A 16,648-nucleotide genomic window follows, 5' to 3' on the forward strand; every position below is an offset into this window, starting at 1 on the left:
CTCACAGGATTGGGCCCTCAAAGATCCAATATGGTCAAATATCAACAGTCAGAAAAATTAAAAGGCTAATAACAATTTTAAACAGAAACATGCACTTAACCATGTATGTTTAAATAAATTTTAGAGATGCTACAAAGAATGAAAATGCCAGTTTTTGTCGCAGTGCTAGGAACTTGAAAGCTAAATGACATCAGCAAATGCTCAGACGAATTTTTATTTGAATCGTAGAATCATAGAACTGGAAGGGTCCTTGAGAGGTCACCTAGTCCAGTACCCTGCACTCATGGCAGACTAATTATCTCGACCATTCCTGACAGGTGTTTGTCTAACCACCTCTTAAAAATCTCCAATGATGGAGATTCCACAACCTCCCTAGGCAATTTATTCCAGTGCTTCACCACCCTGACAGGACGTTTTTCCTCATGTCCAACCTAAACCTCCCTTGCTGCAATTTAAGCCCATTGCTTCTTGTCCTATCCTCAGAGGTTAAGAAAAACAATTTTTCTTCCTCCTCCTCCTTGTAACCACCTTTTAAATACTTGAAAACTGTTATCATGTCCCCTCTCAGTTTTCTCTATTCCAGACTAAACAAACCCAATTTTTTCAGTCTTCCCTCGTAGGTCATGTTTTCTAGACCTTTAATAATTTTTGTTGCTCTTCTCTGGACTCTCCAATTTGTCCACATCCTTCCTGAAATGTGGTGCCCAGAACTGGACACAATACTCCAGTTGAGGCCTAATCAGTGTGGAGTAGAGCGGAAGAATTATTTCTCGTGTCTTGCTTACAACACCCTGCTAATACATCCCAGAATGATGTTCGCTTTTTTTGCAACAGCGTTACACTGTTGACTCATATTTAACTGTGGTTCTCTTTGACCCCAGATCCCTTTCCGCAGTACTCCTTCCTAGGCAGTCATTTCCCATTTTGTATGTGTGCAACTGATTGTTCCTTCCTAAATGGAGTACTTTGCATTTATCCTTATTGAAGTTCATCCTATTTACTTCAGACGATTTCTCCTGTTTGTCCAGATCATTTTGAATTATAATCCTATCCTGCAAAGCACTTGTTCCCCTCCCAGCTTGGTATCATCTGCAAACTTTATAAGTGTACTCTCTATGCCATTATCTAAATCATTGATGAAGATATTGAACAGAACCAGACCCAGAACCGATTCCTGCGGGACCCCACTCATTATGTGCCCTTCCAGCCTGATTGTGAACCACTGATAACTCCTCTCTGGGAACGGTTTTCCAACCAGTTATGCACCCACCTTATAGAAGCTCCATCAGGTTTGCAGGCAAGCATAGCACTGAAGAATACTTTTAATTAGTTATTGCTTTTGAAAGCAACTGTGGAGCAGTTGAAAATGACCAAAGACAAAGCTAGATACAGGAAATTTTGGGCATGTTCCTGAAAGATGCCAATCATTTCCCACTGATTTCAGTGGGAGTTGAAATTACTCAACAGTTCTCAGGATCATGACTTTACCAGTAGCATGTGTTTATGCACAGAAGAGGTGCCTAGAATTCTAATGTGATCTTGGGACAGCAAGTTGGAGGGGCCATGCTGCCAAAATGGTCACAACAGTATGTAACAAAAACCAATACACTCAAAAAAAAAAATCACAATTCAGATCTATGTGTGTGTGTGTGGGCACGCACATATGTGTGGGGAAAAAGCAGCAGTTGTTGCTTAAGGTTTAAAAACTGAAGATTCATAGCTGCAGCAACATATTTGCACAAAATATCCATCTGCCCCACTGCTCTACATTTTGAAGATGTCGGCAATACTCAGAAATTAAATACATGAACTAGGAAAATAGATTGGCTTGCTGTTATCACTGCTGCTTCGTGCACTGTAATTAGGTTTCCTTACCATTTTCTTTCACCCCATTAATCAGGATAGTTTCATGGTCTTCTGAGGCACAATCCTTATCTTGTTGGTCATCCATCAATTTAACCTCTTATTGTTCATTCCATACTCCACTGCATCTAGCCAACCTGTACATTTCCAAAAACATAATTACAGTCATTAAAATTCCTGAAATAAGCTCACAGAACTGTGAATAAAAGAAAAAACATTACACACAGCTACTAACCCTGTTTAGGAGGACAAACACTATTTATTATAACAAAGTAGCTATCATATTTTCACTCTTCTAATCCAAAACCTCCCCCAGTCCAATGTATTTCAATGGAGTTAAAAAGAGATGTCTCCATTTTCTTCCCAAAAGAACAACAAGCATCAGTAACACAATTTCTTTGCAGTTGTTGAGGAATTTTTCACTACCACCGAGAATTTTACTTCAGTGTAAATCCAAATTTCAGTGGTTCCCCAGAGAGGATGATTTGGTTAAAATGAGACTCCCAGCTTACGGACACCGACACCATTCCCAGCGCCTCAGTCCATTGCTGTGGCTGCCACAATGTTTCATTCAGTGGGCCACGGAGCCCAGTAAAAGATCTACTGACATATTTTAATCAAAGAGACTCCCCATATTTTTAGTAAAATTTCCCAGTCATAAACTATGTATCATTTAGAGCAGTGGTTCCCAAACTTTAACAGCCCGCGAACCCCTTTCACTAAATTGTGAAATCTCGTGAATCCCCTCCTAAAAATGAATATTTCCAGGGATTTAAGTTTAAATATCCTCCGCACGGCTCCTGCTGCTGGACCCCGTTGACTGCCCCAGTCAACTGAGCTCCACTGAGCTCGGGCTGCAGGTCCCGCTGACCGCCGGGGCTCGGGCTGCCAGCCCCAACTGCCCGGCCCCGCTCTCCCTGGGGCTTGGGCTGCCAGCCCCGTGTGGAGTCCTGGGGTTCGGGCAGCCGGCTGGCTCATGGGGGCAGGGTTCGGGCTGCCAGCCCCAACTGCCCGGCCCCGCTCTCCCTAGGGCTCGGGCTGTTTGCCCTGCAACTGGGTCCCACCTGCTGCCTCTAATGCCAGGTTCCTCTGGCCGCCATTAGTGAAATTTTTCTGGCGAATCCCCTGTAATGTTCTGTGAACCCCCAGGAGTTCACGAACCCCAGTTTGGGAACCACTGATTTAGAGTATTTGCATGTAACTTTAGGAAGATTAACTTTTAAGTATGACAGATGCTCTACATTTTCCAGTTACAGGCTGCTTAATAATGTCTCCTGCCTGTTAAACATGTGTTCAGGAGATACACAGTCTAAAGTAGTAAGTGAGACAGTTTGACTTCTTTGGAATGGGCCGCTTGCTGTGTGAGGAATCTTTGGTGGGAGGAGTACTGCAATTTGGTAAGGAGCTTAAACACATCATGGATTGACATTAAACAAATCCATTCTGTCCCTCTCTTATGGTTTTCCAGGTGGAAGACAAATGTGCAATGATCATTCATTTCCAATAACCACATGTTAGGGTTGCCAACTTTCTAATTGCACAAAACCGAACACCACTGCCCCGCCCCTTCTCTGAGGCCCCACCTCCTGCCCCGTCCCTTCCTCGAAGCCCCGTCCACCACTCACTACATTCCCCCTCCCTCGGTAGCTCACTCTCCCCCACCCTCACTCACTTTCACTGGGCTGGGGCAGAGGTTTGGGGTGCAGGAGGAGTATGGGCTCTGGGCTGGGGATGAGGCATTTGGGGTCCAGGAGGGGGCTCTTGGTTTGGGGCAGAGGCTCAGGGATGGGGAAAGGCATTGGGGTGTGGGCTTACTTTGGGTGGCAGGGCTAAGGCAGGCTCCCTGCCTGTCCTGGCTCTGCACTGCGCCCTGGAAGTGGCCAACAGGTCTGGCTCCTACGTGGAGGTGCGAAAGTGGCTCCGCATGGCTCTCGCCCACAGGCACACTCCCCCCCAGCTCCCATCGGCCATGGTTCCCGGCCAATGGGAGTGCCGAGCTGGTGCTCGGGGCGGGGCCAGCGTGCAGAGCCCCATGACCTCCCCCACCTAGGAGCCAGACCTACTGGCCACTTCCGGGGTGCAGCGTGGTGCCAGGACATGTAGGCACTAGCCTTCCTTAGACCTGCAGCACCGCCGACTGGACTTTTAACGGCCTGGTCGGCGGTGCTGACCGGAGCCGCCAGGATCCCTTTTCAACTGGGCGTTCCAGTCCAAAACTGGACACCAGGCAACCCTACCACACGTGAGTATAGTCGGATGACTGCACATTCAGCTATCCACACCTCACATATTTGAACTGCTTGCTTGCTCACTTCAAAGCACCACAAATATGTATGTGCGTCTGGATGATCTCACATTCTGTATTTGGAATGCTGCACGCTGTAATAAATGCCCCTATTTATTTGAATCTGTCATCATCTCTGGTGTGTAGTGGTGATTCTCTAACTTGCACAGGGGCCAGTCAGCACAGGATGGAGAAGCTGAAGCCAGCTCCCTGACAGCTAACCTCCACCTCGTCTGAGTAAATTTGTCATTCACATTGCATACCACATTTCTCCAGAAAGAAAACACTGATACAGACACAAAACACTGGCAAGCTTGGACACCATGATTCCACGCCTTTTTTAAAAGACACCACTAGGATTTAATTTAGGTGAGTACACAAACGACTATAAGAATGTTTTCTTAAAACATTCCAACACCAAAATTGGGAAAATTTCCCCACACATTTGTTTCCTGCAGTTTTGTTCTATATCTTCCCCTTGGCCCTACTAATGAGCTGTATGAAAGCTGCAGATCATTGAATTGAGGGATAAGATAACAATGCAACATCTGAAACTGATTCTCTTATTTCAACTTTCCATCAGTTGTTCTCCAAATCAGATCATCAAAAAATCCAAAATGTGCTTTTTTTCTGTTTTGTAAACCAAGGGGATGCTCCACAAGTCTTATGCGGCCTGGTATTCCTGGAGTGGAGGAAGCTGGCTCCAAAGACAGAATGTGGACAGACATGAAAGCAATATTCCTGAGGTCAAATTCTGTTGGACAGGCTCAGTGTTACTGTCTCACAAAGAATGTTCTCTAAATAGTATTCATCTCACACAGCCTCTCTCTGTCCTATAGGCAATAATGATATTGCAATGTATACAGAATCTTATTGTGTAGAAAAATCCTTTGATCAGTTTCCTTCAAGGAAGCACTTGTTCCTTTTCCTATAAACTTAACAGAAAGCATGGCTAAAATCTACGTTTACTTATTTTGCAGGGGCTGAAATCAAAACTAGGGCAGAGGAAGAAACACCCCCAAATTACAAGATTAAAATATCTGGACTACTTTCTACATTTGTCTCCTGCCAGGTAATCTGAAGGCCTAAAGTGCTAGCTGTGTTATCAGTTACTATACACGTAGAGCCTGATTCTGCTCCCACTAGTATTAGTTTTACACTGGTGAAACTCCACTGACTTCAACTGAAACGCTACTGAGTTACGCATGTGTGAGAGCAGAATTTGTTTAATTACTCGCGAAGATGCTACAGTTTATTTTGCTTCTCCTCTACTAGACTCATGAGACACTTGTTTTCCCAAGTGCAGCGCATGAGTGTCCTTGACAGATATACACATGGAGTGGACCACTGCCCTCTCAGACTAGGAGGGTCAGCCACTTCTTTGCTCCAGTCTCCCAGTGGGGGAAATGGGCAGGCTAGTGGCAGGAGCAAGCATGCCAGGGTGAGGCAAAGGAAGCACCTCTTTCCCAGCCAGCTCTTGGTCCCACAGTGATTCACCAGAAACATATCAGATCACCTGGGATTGTGGGATCTTGTCTGTGGAAACCCCAATTCTGCTGGGAGTCCTTGGCTGATGATTGGGCAGGAGTCTGCCCGGTGCTACAGCTGGTTCAGGGGCACAGAGCCTCTCCACAGATGGCCCTGATCTCTTGTAGATCTTTGGGGATTCTCCAGGTTCACTGCTGGGCCCTGAGGCCTGTTCCACAAGGGGCAAAACTTGCTCCCTCAAATGACTGATTGGGAACAAATTATGCAATGGGATCTTTGGAGAGATTTCCCTCTCCTCCCCCGAGGCCCCTCCAGCAGGTTTTACAATAGGAGGAGGGGTGATCTGGCTCACAGTCTTTTCAGGCACAGCAGTGCTGGTCTTGGAGATGTCTTGCAAGTGCGTACAGTGGATGAAGATAAAGAAAACCAATAAGCGGTGATAACCATGTCATCTAGTATCTGGCTGCTGATATATATGTCTACAGCTCGATGCGGATCTCCTGACTCAACTTTCCCATGTGCCAACATTATCCTCTGAGGCCAAATACACCTCCAAGCATGGAAAAATCCATGCTGTAAAATAAATATTCTACTGTGGGTATGAACTGCCTGGAAAATGGAAACTGATCTATAGCTATCAAGTTAGCTTTATGAATAGAGATAAGATACACATACCTATATACACACAGAAGCCAATATTAGGTAGGTAGGTAGATGATGCGGTGGTGATAGCTGCTCCATAGTTAAGGCTGAAACAGAGTTTTAGTTTAAAGCTGAATATATGGAGGGTCAGTAGCCCTCAGATGAGATCCAGCATAGCGATTCCAATAATCAAATACCTAGTGAAGTGTCCATTGCTTGTTTTTGTTGTGGATGGCAAGGGTTGCAAGAGACACAGAATTGAGGGAAATCTTTTTTACGGAGAGGAGGATTAAAAACCACCATCATGGGAGATCTGATTTTCTGCAACAGAGTTGTAAATAAGTGCAAGTGTTGGAGTGAGGCCTGTATGTGCAATTAGGTCTTAGAGAAAACCTCCAGAGAAATTAATTAGGTGTCAAAGCTTCTGATGCCTCTGACAGGTCTTATAAGAATTAGGATACTTTTAATGAAACCATATACTTTAAAAAACACACCAAGTAAATGTCTCTAAGATATTTATGCACTGAAAAGTAACACAGCAAGAGAGCCCAGGTTTCCGCATAGTAAAAACAGACACTGCACACTCTGTGTTCTCATTAATACAAAGTCTTCCCTCTTCTTGGAGTGCTGTATTCATTAGGCCTTTCACAGAATAAAAAAACATGAATTGCAAAGCCCTCTCTAGCTAGGGCTCTAGGGCAGGTGCTTCTGCCCCAGGCATCAAACTGTAGCAAGTGAAAAAAGAATCAGAGCAGTCCAAAATATAGATATATTTCCTTCCCAGCTATGAGGGCTGGAGTCCTTCTTGTAGACTTTCTGACCTCCCATTTCCCTTCCTAAGCAAAGTCAGCATATTTTATACCTCCTGCTAGGTTAGATGAAAGGGTAGCAAGGGCCATCTGCCAAGCAAATCCAACTTCAAAACCCTTTGCTGGATCTGGAGATGTTCCCATGGAAGATACAGGGATACTGAATTCTCTTCAGAGAGCATCTTGGGGCAATCAGCTACCAACCCTAAACTCCAGAGTATCCTTGTATTCAAAAAACCAGTATACCCAGTCCCAGACACAGAAACTGAATGACTTTATTTTCCTTCTAATTTCTAAGGTTGTCATAATCATCCTTCAGCTATTTCAAGTATTCTTCTTGATCCTTGATATTTATAATAAATTGATATCTTATGTGTGACTACATTTAATATTTTCATTTGCCAATAGACAGGGGATCTCAGTCTGTCATTTGTTCCATTCCAGGGTACCTTAAAATGCCTAGTATAAAAGAATCCACTTCTAATAGAGGTGGAAGAAATAAAAATCGATGCCTTGGAACTGGAAGTACTTCTGCTTGTTTTATTTTACCAATGATGTTGGCTTTATTTAGAACAGAGGTACCCAAATTTTCACCAGCAATTTGCCAGGACCCAATAAAATCGAACAGATTGCACCCACCCTCATCTTTAATAAGATGATCCAGACTGCAGAAAATACAGGTTGCAACATCCAATTTAGCCCAGCAATTCAGATCAAGATGAACATAGTGTACTGGGAACAGTAATCTCTGAAGCCTGTATATCTGTGTTTAAGCTTTGTCCAGCCACAGGCTGCGTTGTAGAGCACTGTAAGCCACCCTTTGGCTACCTGACACACAACTTTGAGTTGTAGTGATTCTGGAGCATGAAGATAACCTTATAAAGCAGAAGAGCTGTTTGTGTGTAAAGTTGCTATACTTGTGACTCATGATTTGATATAATTTTTGTTACATGATCATGTAGCATTTCTCAAATAATACAATATCCGACTTGTTCCCTATAATCTTAGGCGCACAAGGAGCATCTTGCAGCAGCGTGCATGCCAGACAAACAGAATCCACAAGAATCTTGTCTAGGAAATGCATACAATATTCATCAGATTATGCATACTTTCAACATAGAGAAATAGTTTCATTTAGATGATATAGTTGGGCCAACAGAATTTACTGGTAAGGTAGCCTCATAGTCTTATCCCCTGAACTAAATCTGAAGAAGGCTATGCAGCTGATTGAAAATTTCTTTGCAATCAGGTATGTAAGGTAAATTCATGGGTGCTAATAAAATAATTAAAATTCATACCTTAGAGAGAAGAGAACTTATCATATCTTATAAAAACTAAGTCAATAAAGATCAGATGCCATACATTTTTATGTAATGATGCAGAAAAATGTTGCTTTATTTGAGGAAATAGTATGTGATTGTATAATTAAAAACATAGAGCTTGTCTACGTGAACATATAGTTCACAGCAAGCTGGGGTGTGGATCTACCTTGAACTAGCTTAAAACTGGACTAAATCAAAGCAAACTAATGAACTGTTAATTTGCATCAGCAGGATCCACATGGACAGTTAGTCCACGCGAAGCTAGTGAGTGCTAGCTTCACAACGCAGCTTGCCACAAACTGTATGTTTGGGTAGCCAAGCCCTTGTAATACAGACACATGAGGGAGCAGAGTTAAAGTTGTGCATGCACTTTAACTGTAGTATTTCCTGACTTTTGAGTGCTTAACCATACAACTTTCATGATACCTTAAGACAGTTTTTGTAGGGAATTTTAATTCTCTTTAAAACACATGTGCAGGCAGATTTGTTTAGTAGGTTCCCTGCATTTGTAAAACAACAAGTGTTCTTACAGGGCTCTCTCTTCCATTATTCCATTCACGTTTAATAAAGCAGTGGAGATTTGCTTTTGAGAATTGGTTCATTTTTTAAAATTTCCAAACAGCTCTATTCACAAATTTACGCGCCTCAGCAATTCACCCAACTAGATGAAAGAGTCATAATGAAGTACAAAGACGCGTCACTTAATTTTATCTTTGAAATAATTTTGGTTCAGCCAGATTTTAAAGTCTGTTTTTTAAGGCAAAATACTGTGTTAGGACAGATTGTAGCCTGTAAGAGATCAGTCCAGCTCTCCATCTGTATCCAGGTAACAATGTGGAACGCACATATTTAAGGGGGAGGGAGGAGAGAATCTGGACAGCTGCCACAACTGCCTGGGAAGCAATGTTTAGTTAAGTCTCGGATATCACTGAAAGATGATGTGGAGATGTCACCCTGTGGGTGAAACATTTTTCTGCATGTCAGATATTCAGCCCTGGGTCTCAGATGTGGAATCCAAATGCTTTGGTCCTGCTCTAGCTTTAGACAATGTGAGATTCCTTTCTGTGAATCTGAGTGCCTCCTCATCAGCCTTCTTTCATTCATAATCATAGGAACGTCACTGCAAATTGGTCATATCCACTGCTGAGTCCTCAAACGATAATACTATGATCTGAGAATCTCAAAAAGTGTCCCCTGCATTAATGAACTGAGCCATAAAACAACCCCATGGAAAACAGTATCATCCCCATTTTACAGATGGGGGAAACTGAGGCACAAACCAGTGACATGACTTGCCCAAGAACACACTGCAGAAGAGCAGCAGATCTGGGAGTAGAACCCAGAAGACCACTAGACCATACTGATTTCCAGACCACCTTTTCCAGTCTCACTGAATGGCTAATTTCCATTATCACTATGTATGCTACAGTGTGTGTGTGAAAGCATATACATTTCTATGTCCATCCTAACCATCTGCAGCCCAGCCAGTCAAAAAACATTCATCTCTTCACAGGAAGATAACTAGTGACCATCATGGCTATGTTTTCCGTGGGTAGTGCCCTTTTCTGGGGTCTAGACTCTAAACTCAGTATCTTTTGTGAGCCACAGGTACACAGTTCATTGTCAAGCTCGGAGCCTAAGAGAGAGCTATTAGTTGTCTAAAATGCATGCCTGGCTAGCACAGCACCTTCCTTTTTGTGTTGGTGGTGAGTAGGTGGTTCCTTAATGATCTGGCAAACATCCTTAGCATAGTTCCCTTGTAATCATATCATCAGTACCTTGTGTGGATTCACACACACAGTTAGTTCACACTGACACTTTGCTGGTCCTATAACCATTTTCTCCCCCACAGACTGTCATTCAGCATCAATTTTTTTTGTTTGATTAAACTTTTTCAAACTAAGAGGAAGTCAGTAAATTTCCCCACTCTCTCTATATAAAGCAACAAGGGGAGGGGATCATAAACAAAGGCATTTATCAGCTTTTGCTGGAGGTGTTAGTCTTTGCATATTGAGTAGCAGTGCTGTAATTGTTTCATTAGAAGGACTCTGGTTTTGCCTGCAGCACTAACAATGTTTAGAGTACAGAGGAAAAAATACTACAGGCAGCACCAGAGCAAAGATAAACTGATAAATGCTCCATGCCTGACATTAGTTAATACATTGCAGCTTTATTCACTTAAGGCAGCCAAAGAATCATTCCTCAGTAAAAATAAAAAATAAACATCTGGCTCCATGCACACAGTATTGGTGCAGAGCAAGAAATGATGGAACAGAAAGATGAAGCATGTACTGTATATGCCTTATATCGCCACTGCTACACTTGCAAGTCATTTCCCACTTCTAAGTATTTGGCTTTACTCAAAGCAAGCTTTTGCATGTTGGCTGAAAACTAACTAATTTGTCTCTGCTGAGCTTTCTGTAAGGGTGGCAAAGAAGTAATCTCAAGGAGACTTTGCATTGGGTTTATAAGAGTATTCTAAGTAAACCAGCCGCACTGATGCAAACATAGGGATTGTAAATACATAAATAAATTAAAAAACAAAGTGAAAGATGCTTTTAAAAATGGTTTTAATCCCCTCTTACTGTTGGAGGAAGTTCTGAGCCCCAGATCACAAAGAATTCTGTAGAGATAGCATCAAACAGAAAGTGAAAGCAACCTAGTAAATGTTAAACTAATTGTGAATTCAAGGTTACACACTGGAAAAACAAAATAAGATCATGGTTAACTCATCATCTGCAATAAATCTGAATCTGCTAGAATAACTTGTAGATTCTGACAAGGCAGACTGAACGTTTGCGAAGAAAATGTGCCTGTCCTTCAAAGACAGAGGAGTCATGGCACGCAGATCAGTAAGGCTGATTCTACCTGGTAACTGAGCATTAGTAATCCTCCAACAAAGAGCACGTTGGAGCCACAGTCAAACCACTGCTTCCCCACCCTCCTCTTCCCAAACTTGCATTGCTCAGTACAAACGGGCATTATGGAATAAGGAATGTGACTCCTAGACGAAGGCTCTGAATGGGAGGGTAGCCAGGATAACTCCATGTGTCCAGGGACCTCAGACAACTACTACTAATATGCAGCAAACATTTTATAACAGCAGTCCTCCACATGACACTACCTAACAGTTTTCATTTCCAACGCACTGCACCAACCTTAATTAATGTATCCTCACAATAGTTTCATATGTAGCTCAGGCCATTATGTAAACAGAATTTTATCACGGGAACATTTTTGTGGGACCCTTTGTTAAATTAATGGGAGGTTGGCTGCATGACACTAGTTTCAAGACAAGGAAACCTTTGATGGATGGAGGAAAGCATTGGGGGCCTCCATCATCCTGCACTTAATCTTGTCCTTTACAAATGTGCCATCAAATGAGAATTCTCCATTCACTCAGGTAACAAGGTAACTGTGGATGTGTGTAATGTGACAGCACAAAGTACAAGATAGGGACAAATCAGGCCTTTAGCCTCTAGTCTCATGATGAAATCTCACCTGAGAAGTGGCTGTGGTGCAGCTGTACTGTGGTGCATTACTGAGTAGCTCATAGAGAGAGAAATCGCCACTAATGCAAATGGCCAAATCTGGACAAAAAAATCCAGCTTCTAAACTAGATGTTTTTATATGGCTCGTGCACATATTTAAGACCTAACAAAAGAATATGAGCTTCCATTGCAGTAGTCAAAAGGGTGATCATTGGATATGTAAATGGGAATCTCAAGTAAGAGTAGACAGGTTATTTTAACTCTGCACTTGGCCCTGCTGCTGGAAGACTGTGTCCAGTTCTGGTGTCCACAAATTCAAGAAGGATGTTGATAAATTGTAGGAGGGTTTAGAGAAGAGTCATGAGAAGCCCTATAAAGTCTACACTTAAAATTTAGGTCAGCATAGGTATGGTGCTGACAGGTGTGAAAAATCCACATCCCTGAGTGCTGTAGCTATGCTACCCAACCCATGGGGCAGACACAGCTAGGTCGTTGGAAGAATGCTTCCATCAACCTATCTACCATCACTTGGGGAAGTGGTATTCCTCCAGTGACAGGGAAAAAAAGTTGATGTAGGTTAAGTCTACCCTACAGAGTTATGTCGGCATAGCTACAGCACCATATCTATGCTGTTATAGTCCCTGTTAGGGTAGTCATGGCCCAAGAAGCTCCCCTTTAATATCTACTGCTGCTGCTGGGAAAAGGGAAGTGCGAAAGAAACTACCTCTAGTACCATGGCAGCCGAAAGAGGACCCTGCCGGCAAAAAGTCTGAAGGGGCAGGGATAGAAAGCTCAGAAAGCTGTATTTTCAATTAAGCTCTCCCACCAGGTGAGTTTTTGCAAGCTTTTTCAGAGGCAGCATTCACCCAGTCACTCACCCAGAATCAAGGTACTTCAAGGGGTTTAACAAAATCCATACAAGACCTCGATCTTTTCATACTGCCTTTTAGGCTTACCTTTTTATTCACCTAGCCTCAATGAAAAGGCCTGTGAGGCAGAGGCCTTGAGGATATTACGGTAGCCATTGCACGCTATACAATATACTGTACAAACAACTCAAGTCCTCATTCAGATTTTCAGAACTGTTTTTTTGGATGGTAGCAGCCAATTATGTGGGGCTTTCATCTATTTTGAGCTCAAATTGATTGGCAATTTTGAAGAATGTGTTGCAAATTGCTATGCTAATCATGGTAAATCAAGCCATGTAACTATATTAAAATAACATTAGCACTGAGACAGAAACTGAGAAAACCAAGGAAATGCTGAGTTAAGGTTTCTTGCCCTGGAATCGTCATCTTGTCCACTTGTGCCTCGATATTTTCTGCCATTATGTGTTGTGAGATTCTAGAGCGGTCATTATAATGCTTAGGGCACATAAAGAATGTTTTACATTTTACATTTTCAAAGCAGTGGGGGAATATTTTCAGAAAAGTGAGTTTTTGTGGCACACAGGATTTTGCACCCACATTGAAATAGCGGGCACTGATCTTGGTACTTTTGCTTCAACCTACCTGATCACAGGCAGAAATCAGAGAGTCAGGAGTGCAGATCTGTGGCCACCATATATTTCAAATGAAGATGTAAAATGCACACAGAAAAGATCTTTTGCCTGGCTGTAAAAGACTGTATACCCCACAGGGTAAACCCATAGCTGGAGTGTCTGGAGAAGGAAAAGTATTTGAGGTTCCCCTCACACTGAGTTTCCTCAAATTCTTCTGTTGGGGGTATACGGGGTTGCCAACTTACCAAAGAAGCTGGGGATCTGCCAGAGGAATATTGCAATCTGCATGGAGGCCCTGTCCATCTGCATCCCCTCTCCTGCACCTTGGCAGTGTGCTCCAATGCTGCCAGGAAACCGCAGAAAAGTGGCCTCCTCTACAAACTCCCCTTTAAGGAGGCTTCCCCAGCATGGAGGGACTCCAGATAAATAGCGATACAGCCTCAGAGCGTGTTACCTTTTGCAGATTCCCAATGGTTTGTAGGGAAAGGTGTGGATCTGCCCTGCCCTCCTATGTGCATTCCAAACCCCCCAGAGAGTACTCTGCAGGGCCCCAGAAAGAAGTGGAATGTGCCATGAGATAGCTGGCCTCTGCCCTTTCTCATGGGCCAAAGGAGATCAGAGTGTCCCTTCCTCATGCAGAACTCAGGAACAAACTGGGCTCTAACTAATTAATCTCCATAAATTGCCTTTTAGAGGGATGTTATCTCCATTTTGCTGGGGAGGATACCGAGGCACAGAGTTGCCAAGAATCACAATACTTCTATGACATGGTTTGGGACAAGGCTACTCTTCTGTACCTGTTTACTGGCATCAAAGAAATACTGGCTACGATGGATCAAATCTTAGGTCAAACACTACACATGTGTGCTGGTATAGCTTAATTTGGTATAATTTAAAACTAACCCTGTCAAGGTTCCTTCCCCACTCTGAACTCTAGGGTACAGATGTGGGGACCTGCATGAAAGACCCCCTAAGTTTATTCTTACCAGCTTAGGTTAAAAACTTCCCCAAGGTACAAACTTTGCCTTGTCCTTGAACCCTGTGCTGCCACCACCAAGCATGTTAAACAAAGAACAGGGAAAGAGCCCACTTGGAGATGTCTTTCCCCAAAATATCCCTCCAAGCCCTACACCCCCTTTCCTGGGGAAGGCTTGATAAAAATCCTCACCAATTTGTACAGGTGAACACAGATCCAAACCCTTGGATCGTAAGAACAATGAAAAATCAATCAGGTTCTTAAAAGAAGAATTTTAATGAAAGAAAAGGTAAAAGAATCACCTCTGTAAAATCAGGATGGTAAATACCTTACAGGGTAATCAGATTCAAAACACAGAGAATCCCTCTAGGCAAAACCTGAAGTTACAAAAAGACACAAAAGCAGGAATATACATTCCATTCAGCACAGCTTATTTTGCCCGCCATTAAACAAAAGGAAATCTAGCGCATTTCTAGCTAGATTACCTACTAACTAACAGAATTTCTGTGACTGCATTCCTGATCTGTTCCCGGCAAAAGCATCACACAAACAGACAGAACCTTTGTTTCCCCCCTCCAGCTTTGAAAGTATCTTGTCTCCTCACTGGTCATTTTGGTCAGGTGCCAGCGAAGTTATCTTAGCTTCTTAGCCCTTTACAGGTGAAAGGGTTTTGCCTCTGGCCAGGAGGGATTTTATAGCAGTGTATACAGAAAGATGGTTACCCTTCCCTTGATTTTTAAGACATGCCCCCCAAATCACAGACAGGGTGAAAACACTGGCTGTGACTTCTTCCTGGAGCTCTAGGAGAAAACAGAATTAATAAGACACATGCACCTCTAAATAGACTACCAACTGTATAAAGACTAACAATATTTTCCACATCTCAAGGATGATTTTAACCAGTTGATTCTGGGAAACTTTCACGGGAGAGTGCACCAGCCACTTTGTTAGAAGCTCCTGAGATGTGTTGTATGTCGAAATCAAAATCCTGGAGAGCTAAACTCCACTGAATAAGTTTTTTGTTATTTCCCTTGGTGGTATGAAGCCACTGTAGCGCAGAATGGTCGGTTTGCAGGTGGAAACGCCAGCCCCAAACGTATGGGTGTAGCTTTTCCAGAGCATAGACAATGGCATAACATTCCTTTTCACTGATTGACCAGTGGCTTTCCCTCTCAGACAGCTTCTTGCTGAGAAACACGACAGGATGGAACTCTTGATTCGGTCCTTCCTGCATTAAGACTGCTCCCACAACACGCTCGGACGCAACTGTGGTTACTAGGAACGGTTTGTCAAAGTCTGGGGCCCTTAGCACAGGGTCAGACATGAGTGTCGCTTTAAGCTGGTTAAAGGCCTTCTGGCACTCTTCAGTCCACTGAACTGCATTTGGCTGTTTCTTTTTGTTAGGTATGTCAGTGGGGTGGCAATTTGGCTGTATTGTAGTACAAATCACCTGTAATATCCAGCCAAGCCTAAGAAGGATTGGACCTGTTTCTTTGACTTTGAGACAGGCCACTTTTGGATAGCATCCACTTTGGCCTGCAGGGGGCTGATAGTTCCTTGACCCACCTGGTGTCCAAGGTAAGTCACTCTGTTGAGGCCTATTTGACACTTCTTGGCCTTAACAGTTAGTCCTGCCTCCCTTAAGCACTCGAAGACTTTTTGTAGATGTTCCAGGTGTACTGCCCAGGAATCCGAAAATATGGCCACATCGTCAAGGAGGGCGACTGCATGTTCTCCCAGTCCTTCTAGGAGACCATCTACAAGTCTTTGGAAGGTGGCGGTGCATTCCGCATCCCGAAAAGGAGCACATTAAATTCATACAGCCCAACATATGTGATGAAGGCTGACCTTTCCTTGGCAGATGCATCTAGCGGTACCTGCCAGTATCCCTTGGTTAAGTCCAAGGTAGAGATGAACTGGGCCCATCCCAGTTTCTCCAATAGTTCATCTGCGCGTGGCATTGGATAGTTGTCTGGGCGAGTTACAGCATTTATCTTATGGTAGTCCACGCAAAAACGTATCTCCCCATCTGGTTTGGGAACTAGAACTACTGGAGATGCCCATGCACTGCCAGAGGGGCTAATTACACCCATCTGTAGCATATCCTGGATCTCCCGTTCTATAGCAGTTTTAGCTTTTGGAGACACCCGGTAAGGTTGGGCTCTAACTGGGTGAGCATTACCTGTGTCAATGGAGTGGTATGCCTGTTCAGTCAGTCCGGGGGTGGCTGAGAATGTTGGCGTGTAGCTAGTGCACAGCTCCTTGATCTGCT

The 16,648-nt window shown here is 43.4% G+C and overlaps 1 protein-coding gene across 1 annotated transcript in view; it reads right to left on the reverse strand.

The window, feature by feature from the left end:
- Window positions 1–16,648, reverse strand: part of NEXMIF (neurite extension and migration factor) — a 234,415-nt gene that overhangs the window by 14,884 nt on the left and 202,883 nt on the right. The window contains 1 exon segment of the mRNA XM_074962443.1: window positions 1,876–2,000. Coding sequence (XP_074818544.1) covers window positions 1,876–1,951 — 76 coding nt within the window. The 5' untranslated portion in view covers window positions 1,952–2,000.

The sequence above is a fragment of the Natator depressus genome, chromosome 9, assembly GCF_965152275.1.
Source record: "Natator depressus isolate rNatDep1 chromosome 9, rNatDep2.hap1, whole genome shotgun sequence".
NCBI classification, from domain to species: Eukaryota; Metazoa; Chordata; order Testudines; family Cheloniidae; genus Natator; species Natator depressus.